Below are 14548 nucleotides of genomic sequence, written 5' to 3'. Positions count from 1 at the left end.
TCTCAGGCCCCTCCCCTCTGGTGTACCTCCCTCCTCTTGGGCCCCTCCCATCATAGGCCACTCCTTCTCTATGGCCCCTCCCACTCTTAGGTTCCTCCCTTCTAGGCCCCATTCTCAGGCCCCTCCCCTCTGGTGTACCTCCCTTCTCTTTGGCCCCTCCCATCATAGGCCTGTCCTCTATGGCCCCTCCCTCTCTTAGGTTCCTCCCTTCTAGGCCCCATTCTCAGGCCCCTCCCCTCTAGTGTACCTCCCTCCTCTTGGGCCCCTCCCATCATAGGCCACTCCTTCTCTATGGCCCCTCCTACTCTTAGGTTTCTCCCTCTTTAGGCCCCTCCCCTTTTAGACTCTTCCCTCCTCTCTCTCTACAAGTTCCTCCCCTCTCCTCACTCCTCACTCTGCCCCTCTGATTCACTCTGTGTGATGTAATGTAGATGTGTGCTGGTCCCTGACAGCCCTTACTGAGCTTGGATGCTTAGAGAAGCCACATATCACCTTCCATGAGTTTTATCTTGGGCTACAACATATCTATACCCGTTTGGTAAATTTTTCTACTCCTTGGCGTCAGTTTGTATCTTACCACTTTTCGGTCCTGATCTTGTTGTCCTTTTGGGCTGTAAAGATCTACCTTGCACACGCCTCTGCGGCTGTGTAACCAGTCAATATCGTCAGACATCTGCAGGAAGAAGCAAAAGAAATGTGAAGTTCTTACATGAGGTTTATAAAATGAAGTCAGTTTTAATAAAACTTGTGGGGCCCCAATACCCATCTGTGTTTAATTGAAGTTTAGGAAAGATGTGCAAGTGGGGAATGATTGTGATTTAGACTTACCTTACTAAGTGTCTTGAACATGGTAATATGTTGACTTGAGAAGATACCAGCAGGAGAAGTGGTACACGAATAAGCAAATTTAAGTTTAAAAACTAGGGTTTATATTTAGTGATTTTTGTCTACATAACTAAATAGCTATTTCACAAAGTATTCCAAGAAAGCTGCTCACAACCTTACATAGAGAATCAAATGTCTTAGAGAAACAACACCAGGTTCTGAGAGAATCCAATTTATTGTTTTAGAAAGTTGCTGACTCCCTACAGTACTACTTTCCCAATCCGGCCTGGAGCCAAAGGGACAAAGACAACCACATAAGTTAGTGATGAAATCGTGCCGTTTAGACCAGTTAACAACTTAGTTAACAACTTAGTAGACTTGGTTTGGGTGTCTGAGACTTGGATTTTCCCCAGAATTTAACCGGATACGTTTCTTCTCCTAAGCATTAGAGGGCTGTGGAATTCCATTTTACACACACACATAAAAACCCTTCTTCAGCTTCACTAGATTATTAGATCTTTCCTATTCCCCCTACCTCTTCCAACTAGTCTGTTCTTTCCCCTCTGCCTCCCTTTTCTTTTCCTCCCCCTCTCTTCCTCTCCCCTCCTCCTTCCCTCCCTCCCTCCTCTTGTCTCCCTGTGTTCCTGCCTCCTTTTCTTCTTCCTTTCTCCCTTCATTATCATCCCTCCATGCTTCCTCCCTCCTCTCTTCATCCATCTTCCCTTCTGCCTCTTGCTTCTCATCTTCCATTTCCATCTCCTCCCAACTTCATTTTCTACCCTTATTCCTTCCCTTGTTTCTCCTTTACTCCCTCATATTTATTCTCTATCCTCCCTTGCTCCTTCTCTTTCTCTTCATTCATCTTCCTTCCCCTCCTTCCTCCCTCCTCCTTCTCCCTCCTCCCTTCATTCTCCATCCTCCCTCTTTATCCCTCCTCCCCTCCCTCCTCCCCTCCCTTCTCTCCTCCCTCCCCCTCCCTCCTCCTCTCCCTCCTCCCTTTATTCTCCATCCTCCCTCTCTTCATCCCTCCTCCCCTCCATCCTCCCTTCATTCTCCATCCTCCCTCTCTTCATCCCTCCTCCCCTCCATCCTCCCCTCCATCCTCCCCTCCATCCTCCCTTCATTCTCCATCCTCCCTCTTCATCCCTCCTCCCCTCCCTCCCCCTCTACCTACTCCTCCACCTCCTCCCTTCCCTCCCCCTCCCTTTATTCTCCATCCTCCCCCTCCTCCCTCTCATCCTTCCTCCCTCCCCTCATCCCTCTTTCATCCTCCCCTCATCCCTCTTTCATCCTCCCCTCACTCCTCCCTCTCTCTATCCTTTCTCCCTCCCCTCCCTCATCTCCTCCCTCCCTTTATTCTCCATCCTCCCTCCCTCCTCCCTCTCTTCACCCTTCCTCCCTCCCTCCCCTTACCCCTCTCATCTTCCCCTTGCTCCTCCCTCTCTCCACCCTTTCTCCCTTCCCTCTCTCATCTCCCCTCCTCCCTTCCCTCATCCCTCCCTTTATTCTCCATCCTCCCTCCCTCCTCCCTCTCTTCACCCCTTTTCCCTTTCCTCCTTCCTCTTTACCTTTCCTTCCTCCATCTCCTCTACTCCCACCTTCCTCCCTGTTCTCTATCTTCCCTCCCTTCCTCTTTCTCCCTCTCTTCAACCCTTTCCCTCTCTTCAACCCTTCCCCTCCTTCTCCCTCTCTTCAACCCTTCCCCTCCTTCTCCCTCTTTTCAACCCTTCCCCTCCCTCTCCCTCTTCATTCCTTTCATTCCTCCCCCTTCATTATCTCTCCTCTCTTCTCCCTCCACCAGCCTCCCTCTACTTCCTTCTTCTATTTGCCTTCTCCCTAACTTCTCCCTCCCCTATCTGCCCCTTTCTTGCCTCCCTCTGTCTCCCCCCACCTATGATTTTCCCCTTCTATCTCTCTCCTCCTCTCTCTTTACCTCACTTCTTCCCCCTTTCCTCTTTACCCCCCTTATTTCCTTATTCCATCTTCTACCCTGTGTTCTCTTAGCATCACTTTTTTAAAAAAAAACGTTATCTAGTGGCTATCTTCTTACATGATATGTATCTTGACTACTTCCCAAGGTGTTTGGAAATGTTTCCAATTAGGAATTCTACAAAACTTTAGAAAGCTCATAGAAAAGGCCTTACTACCCCCTCAGTTGAGAGAACTTCTTCAGTGAACAACTACCAGCTTCAAAAAAGTCAGAAGCTACAAGATCCCTTCTGAGAGTTGGATCTTAAAAACCCATAAAAAGTGAGATGTATAAACTCATTACCTTGATGATAGAGTTGTTTTGTACCTTTGACTGAATGTGTGCCACCCAGAAGTGAGATGTGCCCCTTTAGATGGAAGGGGGCAGTGCCAAGTTCTTAGGCACTTGCAGCTGGCTGCCACCCCGGTCAGCTGTTAGACCAGACTGAGGGGCCAAGCTGTTTCCTGCTGGCTCTGACCCTGTGGTATGACAAGTATCTTTGTTGAGTCACAATACCCGGTGCTGTAGCAACCTGAGCAAAGGCATGGCACACTTGAAAAACTCAGTAACCTTTTCATATCCAAAGTATGTCAAGCTGCCTACTATAGGACAAATTTTACTATGTCTCAGTGGGCACATGTATTTCACAACATTTTTCACAGTTCACAACCTCCCAATATCAAGCATCTCATTCCTTCCCCTCCTAGACTTTGAGAATAATCTAATGCCATTCATTAGCAGTTTGGTGGGGGCTTGTAGATTTCACAGAATCACTCCCAGTCTTTGTAAGCGAAACATTTTCCCACTTTTGTTTGCTTCTTTTTTTTGAATTTCCCACTACAGCACCAGAGTTATGTGGCAAGAGATGATTAGATTTATGTTGAGAGAAAGAAATTTTGACCAAAGTCATTCTTAGTTATCCCAGATAAAATGGAAATGAAAAATTAGAGGCTGCCTTAGACACTAATAAGACACCTCCCATACTACCCAAAAAGAAGTCAGAAAATGTCTCTACCGTTGTAGAACCAAAGTAGGCAATCATTTGGGACCTTTGGATGGTTTCTTTTGGAGAATTTGGATGCTGCGATGACTCTTCCGGTCTGCCTCAAGATCTTAGGTCTTTCCTCAACCCTCCATACTCTCCTGAAGCCTGCTTGCCAGCTGGTACTAGAACTTAAAATTCATGACATCACTGTTTCTATAGAGAACAATGACAGGACAAAATGGAGGGCCTTAGCCTTAAGATTCTAAGTGATCTACATGGTCAAACCATGAAAAAGACTTAAGCCCCACACTTACTGTTTTCCATTTTGGCCAATGATCATTGTTGGCTACAGTATGTTTTAGAAAATATCTATATCCATTGGGATGCCTCCCGTTTAAACCAGTTTAAAAATATTAACACACACCAAAGGAGGGTCTCTCTTCTGTGTCCAAATCATACTTCGTTTTACTTCGTCCTTTCTCTGTGTCTCTTCTTTCACCAGTTGAATGTGAATAAACTTAACCAAACCCAGAATCATTTGAGATGTTCCCCTAGATAATACGGTTTCATGTTGTGGTCATATCTTCACTTTCTTCTTGTTGAATGCGTTTTCCTGAAAAGAAGCAAACAAATTTCTACTTACCCAAGATAGAGCACCTATGATAGATTTAATAAAATGATTTTACCAAAGTCTAGTTCAGTGAGCCAATGAGTTTATTAGGGTTATATATAGGAACATATGAAGGGACTCTGGCCAGCTTGAGTGTGGCTAGCGTGGTTCTGGCAGACCTTGCCTTTCTCCTTGATTCCTTCTGCCTTGGTAAAAGCTGTTAAGATTACATTCCTAAAGCTATAATCCCAAGGTCTATTTGTTTATTTGGCCTTGTCCTCCTCCTGAGGCTGACTACTAAAGTCCAGCCACCAAAGTATTGAAGTCTAACAATCAAAAGCCCTGCTTGGCTCGCCTAATTAACATATTAAACACTTCAATCTAACACAGCTTTCCCCCTGTACGTTTATAAACTTGCCATTTTCCTATGTGCCATGTCTGTTTCCTCTATATTCAGAGGCAGTCCTTTGTCCCCAATGACAAATACCCCTCCTCCCTACCCCTTGTTCCCTTCTCCTTCATCCTCCACCTCCTGTCTTAGTCTCTTATCCCTGCCCTTTGTCTCTCTCAGGCAAATAAATCACCTTTGTGCTGAGAACTTGGTCATGGGGCTCCTGAGGCGATACTTTTCCTAACAACAAAAATGAGAGGTCTCTTACAGGACCATAGATGACTCTTTTTTTTTTTTTTAACAATAATTCTTTTTTCTTTTTATTTATTTATTTATTATATGTAAGTATACTGTTGCTATCTTCAGATATTTCAGAAGAGGGAGTCAGATCTCATTAAGGATGGTTGTGAGCCACCATGTGGTTGCTGGGATTTGAACTCTGCACCTTTGGAAGAGCAGTCGGGTGCTCTTACCTGCTGAGCCATCTCACCAGCCCCCATAGATGACTCTTAATGGCAGATGTACCACCAGAAAGATTACCCTATCATGGGTTATTACTAATGGCTGCTGTATTCCTAGAGCATCCTGAACAATTTGGGGACATGTTGGCCACTTGGAGAGTATCCTGTCCTCGGCAACTGTGTTCTTACTATTCAATCTTGGTGTGTGGGGGGGGTGTCTTTAGAAATGGTGTAACTTTCATGACATTTCCTGAGGCTTTTAAGTTTTGTTAGCATCCTGAGTCATATAAGCTCCTCTCCTCCCTCCAGGAGGGAATGTTTCAATGTGGAGAAAGAGAGATATATGATGGTCATTTCTTCCCCTGACTTTTTTTTTTACACTTTCCACCCTCTCCTGTGATGTTTTCTAAGCCTTTGAGGAGGTGATATAAATGCCTAACTCTCCTTTTCTCCTTTTTTTTTTTTTTTGTCTGCGTATTGGACAATAACTCTCAGCAACGGTCAATCTCAGGAACCTAACTGGTTTTGAGTCTCTGTAAGACGTAACATACTTCAAAACAAGTAAGTTTCTTTCTATGGCAGACTAGGTTTGATAGCAGTAGTAATATTACGGTATATGGAAGTAGCTTTTTCAACCTCTATGAGGTATCTTTGTTTAATAACCTGAACTGCTGCTTTCATTGGTTTTCCAATGTTTATATGGATAGGACATTCAAGGGGAAGAAGAATATAATGAAATATTTTTACATGGATGGTTCGGATAGCTAAAGGTCCCTCATTGTCCACTGCAACTGGGTAGCTAAGTGAGTTAAAGGAATTGCTTGAAATGTCAGGTACAGCATGAAAAGCTCCTGTGCTGCTTAGATGTTCACAGCTTGACATAAACCCAGACATATCTGGGAAGAAGAATGCTCAGTCAAGAAACTGGCTCCATCACATCGACTTTGGGGCCTGGGTCTTAGTTACTGTTCTATAGCTGTGAAGAGCTACCACGACCATGGCAACTTTTAAAGGAAAGCGTTTAAATGAGAGCTTGCTTTCAGTCTCAGAAGGTTATTCTTTGACCATCATGCTAGGGAGTGTGGCAGCAGGCATGAACACTTACATTTTATTAGCAAGTTGGAGGGAGAGGTGAGGGAGGGAAGGAAAATGAGCCAGCATGGGCCTTTGAAACCTCAAGCCCATCCCCACCCCCATTACATACTCTCTTAAACAAACAAACAAGCAAACAAACAAACAAACAGTCTACCAACTGCCCAACTGTCAACTAAACATTCTAATATGTGAGCCTATGGGGACCATTCTCATTCAAACCACCACAATAAGTCTATGATTTTAATGATTATCTTGATTAATAACTGATGTGGGAGGTTAGCCTCCTACAATCAGTTATGGTTCTACTGGGCAGGTGGTCCTGGGACATATAAGAAAGGTAGCTGAACATGAGCCTGGGAAGAAAGCCAAGAAGCCGTATTCTTTCATGGCTTCTGCTTCAATTCCTGCCTTCAAGTTTCTGCCTTGGCTTCCTTCAATGATGGGCTGTGTTTGGGCTGTCTAAGCCAAATAAGACTCTTCCTTCCCATGTTGCTTTTGGTCAACACCTTTATCACAGTGAATGGAAAACAAATTAGAATGCATCCCCCCACTTTTATTGATTATTTTATCAAAAAATAATACTGGGTGCAGAATCATGGATAGGAGCAGAATCATGGATAGGAGCCATATAGCCATCTATAATTCACAGTCATTTTCTGTGAACTATTCAGTCTCCTTATCCTGCGGTGCTACCTCTGCCATAAATTTCCTGTATACTTGCTTACCCTGACGGTTTCTATTGAGATAGCTTTTGCTATTCAACCCAATTCAGGCCCAAAGAAGACCAGAGCTACACCATGCTTGCTTCTGGAGCTAGCTTTTTGGTTTTGACAGGCTTTGAGCCAGTACCATGATCCTTCATTTTCTAACAGTTATAACTGGGTACTAAAAAGGCCCCAGTCTAAATAGACCACGCCCACTCCCAGTATACTTTCTTTTAAGGAAAATAATATACATCATTTTCTAGGGAGAATAACAGCCCAACCCTAGGATAACTTAATAGTTTTCACTTACAGCATTTTGTTATTTTTGTCTTTTGTGAACTGTTGCTCATCTTGACAGCCTTTCAGAAACTCACTAACACAGCATTTGGCTTTCTATCAATTCTGTCCCCCAGAAATGCTGACTCAACACAAATCTTGCCAAATTTGTCTATGAGTGTCACAGAGGCACCCTTTCTTGATTACTTTATAACTTTAGGAATCCAATTTATATGTGACTTAAACCACTTAAATGTATCAGTACCCGTTCTTACCTTGTAAAGATCTCATCCCACTATAAGGCTCAGAAATACCACTAAAGCCTCAGACCAGATTCAAGGTACCTGCTCAATCAACATCTTTCTGTTTTTAAACAAATGTTTCCTTTATTTTTAAATTATGTCTACACATATGTGTCTAGGTGTAGGTGTTACACATCTAAGTGCAGTATCTCTAGAGCTCAAAAAGAAGTACCATATTCTCTGAAGCTGGACTTACAGATGGTTGTAAGTCACTCAATTCAGGTCCTTTGGAAGGGTAGCAAGCTTTTTTAACAATAAAGCTACCTCGCCAGCCCTCAGCATTTTCTTAACATTCCTATGAATACAGTTCGATTAGGTCTGGTGAAGTGGGCATCAAACACTGCCTCTTTAGTATCTAGTTCTCTTAGTAATGCCACTTTCCCCTCTATTGCCTTTATATCCCTGATGAGGACCTTAACCCATGATAACAAAGTACCCCTGATTGCTTATATGAGCCAGTAACATCAGCGACATCAGGGAATATGATTTCCCTCATATTGCATTAAGTTATACAGCCTTGGTCTCAATGGGAGATGGTTAGTTATATTACTCCATTTCTCTGTTTCCACCTATTCCCATGTTCTACAACCTCCTAAGCTAAATCGTGAAGAGCTTTTTTGCTTAAAAATCATACTTAGTATTTCTCCTGTTAACACAGTTTCTGGTACCAGACCATTAAGGCCCCATCTACATGCTGAACCATGGATTTTAAAGGTCTGGTCTCCAGAGTATCTTCCAACACTGGTACTTCATGCTCTCCTTCTTTACTGTCCAATACTTCTCATAGGTTTCAGGGTTTTTTTGGATTTCAGGAGGGCTCTTGGAAATAGCCAGCTTATATTTGCTTTCTCTTACAACCTGCCAGTGGTAAGAAATGGCATGTCGTCACCTCAATCTTATATTCTATTTTCCCTGACTTTTGCCCTGGAAAATTAAAGACTAATATGATGTGGAAGATGCCACATATCTTTGGTTCACTCTAATTTTTCCCTACATGAGCAAATTCTTTCTGGGCAAATACATCAGCTTCAGTTGCATGTCTTTTCACTTATAGCAAAGCGCACATGAGCTGCCACAGCGTGTTTATGAACCTACTTCATATATGCGTATTTTAAGGGTTGGAATGTATTTTAGAGCCCATCAGTTAGTTAGGGGCATCAATATGCTCACAAGGTAAACCTCATTCCTCAAAGAGGTTTGCTTTTCTATACCACACAGAGGAAGATGGTCACTCTGGGATTCCCACAAAAAGATGCTCTACTCTTTGATGAATTGGTCTTGAGGAAAAGGGTACAGTGAAACAACTAAATTGAGCCACTTCATGGGTAGAAAGAAATGTTTATTGGAGAGCAAAATGCTAAAGGTATCACTCAGGGGAACAGAGAGAAGCAAATGTCAGGAAAGCAAGCAGGTTTTAAATGGCAGTCAGTAAGGTGAGAGTCTTTGAACTGTTTGGATTGACCAAGAACTAAATGCCCTCCCTTGCCAGAGGAAGTTGACCTTAGGGTGAAGATTAAGGGAGGTCCTGGTAAACAGAAACCTCTTTTAGGAGATCTGCTTTCCTGATAAACTGAAAGTCGCCTTATTAGATTTATGAAGATGCTGAATTTAGGTTCTGTATACCCAATAACAACCCTTCTGTTTCCAAGGTCATATCACTATCATTTTGGGGGCCCACTATGGACCTAACTTCCAAGATTTTTGTGGATGATGACAGTGACAATAGTCTACTGTCTACTTCCTGCTGATTGGGGCCTTAAAAAGATGGGTTTTGGAATGCTGGTTCAAAGCAGGGGCTCAAGGCAAGATGGTAGGAGACCAAAGGAAATTCCATCTGGTTTATTGACTGTTGTTTTGTTTTTACTAATTCTCTCTTGAAGGAGCCAGAAGAGACAAGGAACAATCACTATTAAGAGAAGGGAAGAGAAAAGTGGGCTGAGGGGAGGTAGAAGTCAAGGCTTCATAGAAGAACATAACAGGAATCCTGCACTGGAGTTGACTCCTGGACTCTGTAGTTTGTGAGCCAGTTAATGTAAGTTATTAATCATTTCTTCTACTTGGCCAGTTGGTTCATATAGTAACAACACCATTAGCAGTTTTGGGGCTAGAGATTGACTCCAAGATGATATCTGCTGGGTGGAAATCTGTTGAGACAGATAACATACTATGGGAAGAATATAAGGTTAAGGAGCTTAGGGGGCTTTTCATCTTAAAATGGTTTAGGTGATAGGATCAGTGGAGGGTGTGGGAGGACAAGATCAACATGTTCACATAGAAGGCAGCTTAAGAGAGGAAAGAGGGTAAGTAGTCATGGAGGGGGACTGGTTCCAGAGGAGATACATTTTCTCAGAGAAAAGGATGGTTGTAAATCAACTCAAATGATCTCAGGAAGGAGGAGGTTCAGTGTGTGGCATGAATGTAATTTAGGGCTAGAGGGCCAGGCATGGTGGCGTACGCCTTTAATCCCAGCACTTGGGAGGCAGAGGCAGGTGGATTTCTGAGTTCGAGGCCAGCCTGGTCTACAGAGTGAGTTCCAGGACAGCCAGGGATACACAGAGAAACCCTGTCTCAAAAAACAACAACAACAACAAAAAAAAACAAACAAAAAAATTAAGACTAGAGGTAGGAGTTAAGTCCAAGAAAGGTAACGTTCAGAAACCACTTATGGTAAGTGTGTCTTAATAAGTCCACTAGTTCTTTCTACCATTTTTGAAGATTAGGGATGGTAGGAAATGTGAAGGTGACATTGCACTGCTAACCTTGAAAATAGCTGAGTGATTTTAGGTAGAGGCGAATGTAAGGCCATTATACAATTGTATGGATTTAGGAAGTCCAAATATGACTAAAATATTATACATGGGGTGGAAATGTGAGGTATTACCAGAGAAGAGAACTCAATAAGGGTTTAAGCCAATAAAACGTTTTGATTACCCATCTGGTGGCTACATTGGGTGTTTGGGATCTCAGTATAGCCCTGAGCCTTTTACAAGGTGAGCTTTTAAGCAAAATGACCATGTTCTGTGATGACATACTTCAGTTAACAAGAGCACTTAGCCAGAAGCTGAACTACAGAAGCTAAAAAGTAAGGTAAGTACATTTACAGACTTTCCAAAATTATAGACTTTTATTTAGTTTGGAAAGCATCAGAAGAGGCAAATTTAGTCAAACCGTGGTACATGCCCACCAAGTGGTGGTCTCAGGGCTATGTAATATTGCTGTTGTCCAGATCAATTAACTCACAAGGCAGAATAGTTGATATCAGGATAAGGGGAAGTATGTAGGTTAAAGATTTTAGATATTAGAAAAAAATTAGTCCCTTATAAACCCTCTAACTGTAATTTGGGCTGTCCCCAGTCCAGTGAGTTTTGTCAGTTAATGGGCTGACGGTTTGAACTGTTTCTATTCCTATGTAGTATGAGGGAAGCAGTCCTGGCTGATTTCTGGCTGTGAATGATTAACTCTATTTCCAGAGTCATTTCCTGTGGTATAGAGTCTGATTTCCCAGTTTTTTCCTGTTTCCCAAATGCCAGAATCTTTTAAAAGGAAAATTTCAGAAAATCTCAGTTTTAAAATCTCAAGTTTCACCATGGCAACACCCTTGTTTCTGGCAACTATGGTACCCAGCCACAGAGACTCATAGACTCTATATTCCTATCTCAAAAGATATATTCTCCCATCTTTTTTCTCCATATAACCAGACACTTAAAGTGGACACCAGTAACATTCAATACAAAATAATGGTTGCTGGTACAATAGCTAATACCTTCCCTGTATCTGTCTTCCTCAGTTCCCATGTCCAGGCCTGAGAGTGACTGGACCATAACCCCATATTTATACCCTCAAGATAAAACACAAAACTCAGGAGGAGGTAGAGGGACAGAGAGTAGAATGGTCTGAAGACTAATAAATCCTTAATTTCTGAGAGTTCATGGTCCAGAGACAGTCCACTTGGCAGCAGAATCTGTGGCTTACCATTTCTTGGCCTAGATATGATGGATCCCTAGTGTAATGCCAGCTACCTTGCCAGCTATAGGAGTGGAGAGAATCACCTTGTAGGGTCCTTCCCAACTTGATTCCATTGCCCCTTTGGCTACCTTTTTTTGACCCAGACAGTACCACCAAACTCAAACAAGGGGAAACTGATGGTGGACACAGGTTGACTCAGTCTCTCAAATAGACAAATGAATATAACCTGTATGGAAAATGGGAAGTCCCGTAATGACTCGAGAAAGGAACGGTTAGAGAGTTCTGCCAACTGCTGGTCTCTGAGCCTGGAAGCTATGGGGAAGATCTTTCAAACATAATCTTACAGATGGTAAATCCTTTCCTGTATGGGGTGCAGTAAGCTCAAAGCAAAGCAAAGGAAGGAGACATACCCATCCTTCTCTGGACTCTAGTGAGAATTATTTTCATTTCTTTTAATGTCTTGTTTACTGTTTTTACCTAGCCAAAACTCTGAGGTCTATAAGAACAATGAAGTTTTTAATCTGTGTCTAAAGCCTTAGCTATTGAGAGGTTCTGGCTATGAAAGCTAGGCCATTGTTGAACGCTATTGCTAGTGGGAGGCCGAATCAGGACACCAAGTCCTGAAGGAGCTTCTTAGCTACAATGTGAGAGCATTTTCACTCCTGGTGGGGATACTTCTATCCACCCAGAAAAGGTATCTAAAAAAAACTAGCAAGTTTGATGAAGTCAGTTTTCCAAGAGTTCACCAGGGTTTTGGTCTCTCATTTAGATCCTTTCCTGGGTACAAGCTCTCTGTTTTGGATTCACTGGAGCAAAATCCTGCTATCTGGACACCCCATACCAGGCTGTCCAGTCTAGGCACAACTTACCTTGGTCTGAGCAACTCAGAAAGTTTTGTGGACCCCAAATGAGTAGTCGGTTGAATGTCAGTTACCAGAGTCCTGTCAGTTCTGGGAGAATGATCTTTCCCTTTGGTGTCCTCCATCAACCTGTATGTGGGTTTGAGCCGTCCATTTTGTCTTTACCATGGAGTCTCAAGCAGGACCAGGTATGCCATTGGAATATCAATAGGTCCCACTGGTCTGAGGGCCATTTGTTGGGCAGCCAGGTCAGAAGTCTGTCAAAATGGAAGACAGCAATTTGTAGGGGAAGTTAACTTGCCTCTAGGAGGGCCAAGGTTTTTCTTTGTTTTTAATTTCCTTATTCCATTGGTGAGAAGTCATCTTTCTCTATTGATAATGCCGTGGACATGTACAATACAAGAAGCATAGTGATAGTGACTGTGTATGTGTCAGTAGTGGGCTTTGCTTTTCCCCATCTGAAATCCTGGATCATGTTGATTAAGCTTTGTTCTCTGGGCTGAGGTTGCTGAATTTAGTTCTAAGACAGTGCACACCTGTTTCTCTGTGAGACTCATACTCATGAGCATCAGAGGCCCCAGGATTCATCACAAGCAGTAGAAGCATATTCCAGGGTGACTGGCAGGGCACCAGGATACCTGTTTCTCTGAACTAGACTATATGGACGGCTGTAATTTCCTTTTTTGTTTCCAGGGTCATTGGGTACTGTTTAATTGTTCAGGGGATAGCTGAACTGGTTAGTTGAACAATATAGGGGCTTCGTGTTAGGCTAGCCCTTGGAGGTTTCTGCCCACACCTCTGGGAATCTTTGTTGTCAGTCTGAGAGATAGGGCAGCTGTATCTTTTGATTGGAGGCAGAACTTTTGGCTGGGAGATATTCTTCTGACAGAGGGTAAGACAGCAAAATTGATCTGGGTATCTCTAAATCTGTGTCTCATCATCAAAGAAGGTGATGGTGGCTTTCAGTTTATGAAAAAGGACTTCTCCCAATCAGTTCTTAGTTGTTAAACACCTTTTGGTTTGATGGTAGGTCTTTGTTTTAGTTCTGGCAGGTGGTGTTGCCTATGCACTGAGTTTTACAGCCTGAATGGCTAAGGCCTGGGGTCCAACTAAGATCTGGAGCCCTGTTACAGGAACAGACCACTCCTGAAATCTCACCTATATATAGTAGGGGAAACATTTACCTATCCTGAGGAAGTCTCTATCATATTAAGAATATATTTATGTTTTGTTAGAAGGCATATATGGGAAATCTTTCTGCCAGTTCTCTCCCAGATTACCCTGAAATTGGTATTGGTTGAAAGAAGGAAGGGGTCACAAGCATTAGGGTACAAGACTAGATATTGGAGGAAGTAGTAGAGGCACTGATACCAGATTGAAAGAAATTGTGAATAACTGTCAGGAAGGGCGTTGCTTGAATGTCAGGGAGATAGTACCTTTCCTGTATAAAATCTACTCCTGAGGGCCCATAATGTCTCCCATAGCCTACAGGACCTGGCATTGGGATTCAGGGTAGGTAGGAGTTAAGTTTGGAGGAGACAAGAGGAGAATAGCAGAATGAGGGTAGGGGTATTGGCTGGCCTCTTTAGCATTCCTGTCAGTAAAAAAGCATTCCTAAGGCTATATCATTTGTAGGGGCCTGGTAACCTGACAGAGAAGAACTGCTGCCTGCTTGGGAAGATAAGAGGCTTCTAACAGCTTTAGGATTAGAGGCCCATTGGTAAGAGATATGCCCTTTCTATTAAGAAAGCCTCTTTGCTGCCAAATGGGTGCATGATAGTATAAGATGTGAAATGTATATTTAGTATCTGTGTATATATTGAGAGGTTCATATTGTGCTAAGGAGTAGGCTCTAGTGAAAGCTATAATAGAAGTTCTACCTTCTGAGAAGCAGTGCCTGGTGGTAAAGGGGCAGACTCTACAATCCTGTCAGAGGAGAACCAGAGCAGTAGCCAGTGGAGCTGGGAGATGAGTGTCCATCTACAAACTAAATATAGTTAGAATATGACAGAGGAGGGCAGCTAGAAAGTTGTGGATTTTTGTAGGTAAGAGTTTCAAGAGATTTCCAGGCAAGAATGGGTGAGGGTCATGGCCTTTGGAAGAG

At 43.0% G+C, this 14548-nt stretch overlaps 1 protein-coding gene across 1 annotated transcript in view; it reads right to left on the bottom strand.

The window, feature by feature from the left end:
- Positions 1-3242, bottom strand: part of Akap4 (A-kinase anchoring protein 4) — a 10782-nt gene extending 7540 nt beyond the window's left edge. The window contains exons 1-2 of the mRNA XM_021188517.1: positions 3098-3242; positions 578-673 (exon numbers count right to left, since the gene is read on the bottom strand). Of these exons, the coding sequence (XP_021044176.1) occupies positions 578-673 (96 nt within the window). The 5' untranslated portion in view covers positions 3098-3242. The remainder of the gene's footprint in view (positions 1-577; positions 674-3097) is intronic.
- Positions 3243-14548: the final 11306 nt, after the last annotated feature.

Source organism: Mus pahari, chromosome X (assembly GCF_900095145.1).
Source record: "Mus pahari chromosome X, PAHARI_EIJ_v1.1, whole genome shotgun sequence".
Lineage (NCBI taxonomy): Eukaryota > Metazoa > Chordata > Mammalia > Rodentia > Muridae > Mus > Mus pahari.
This window is presented reverse-complemented; position numbering and strand designations above follow the sequence as displayed.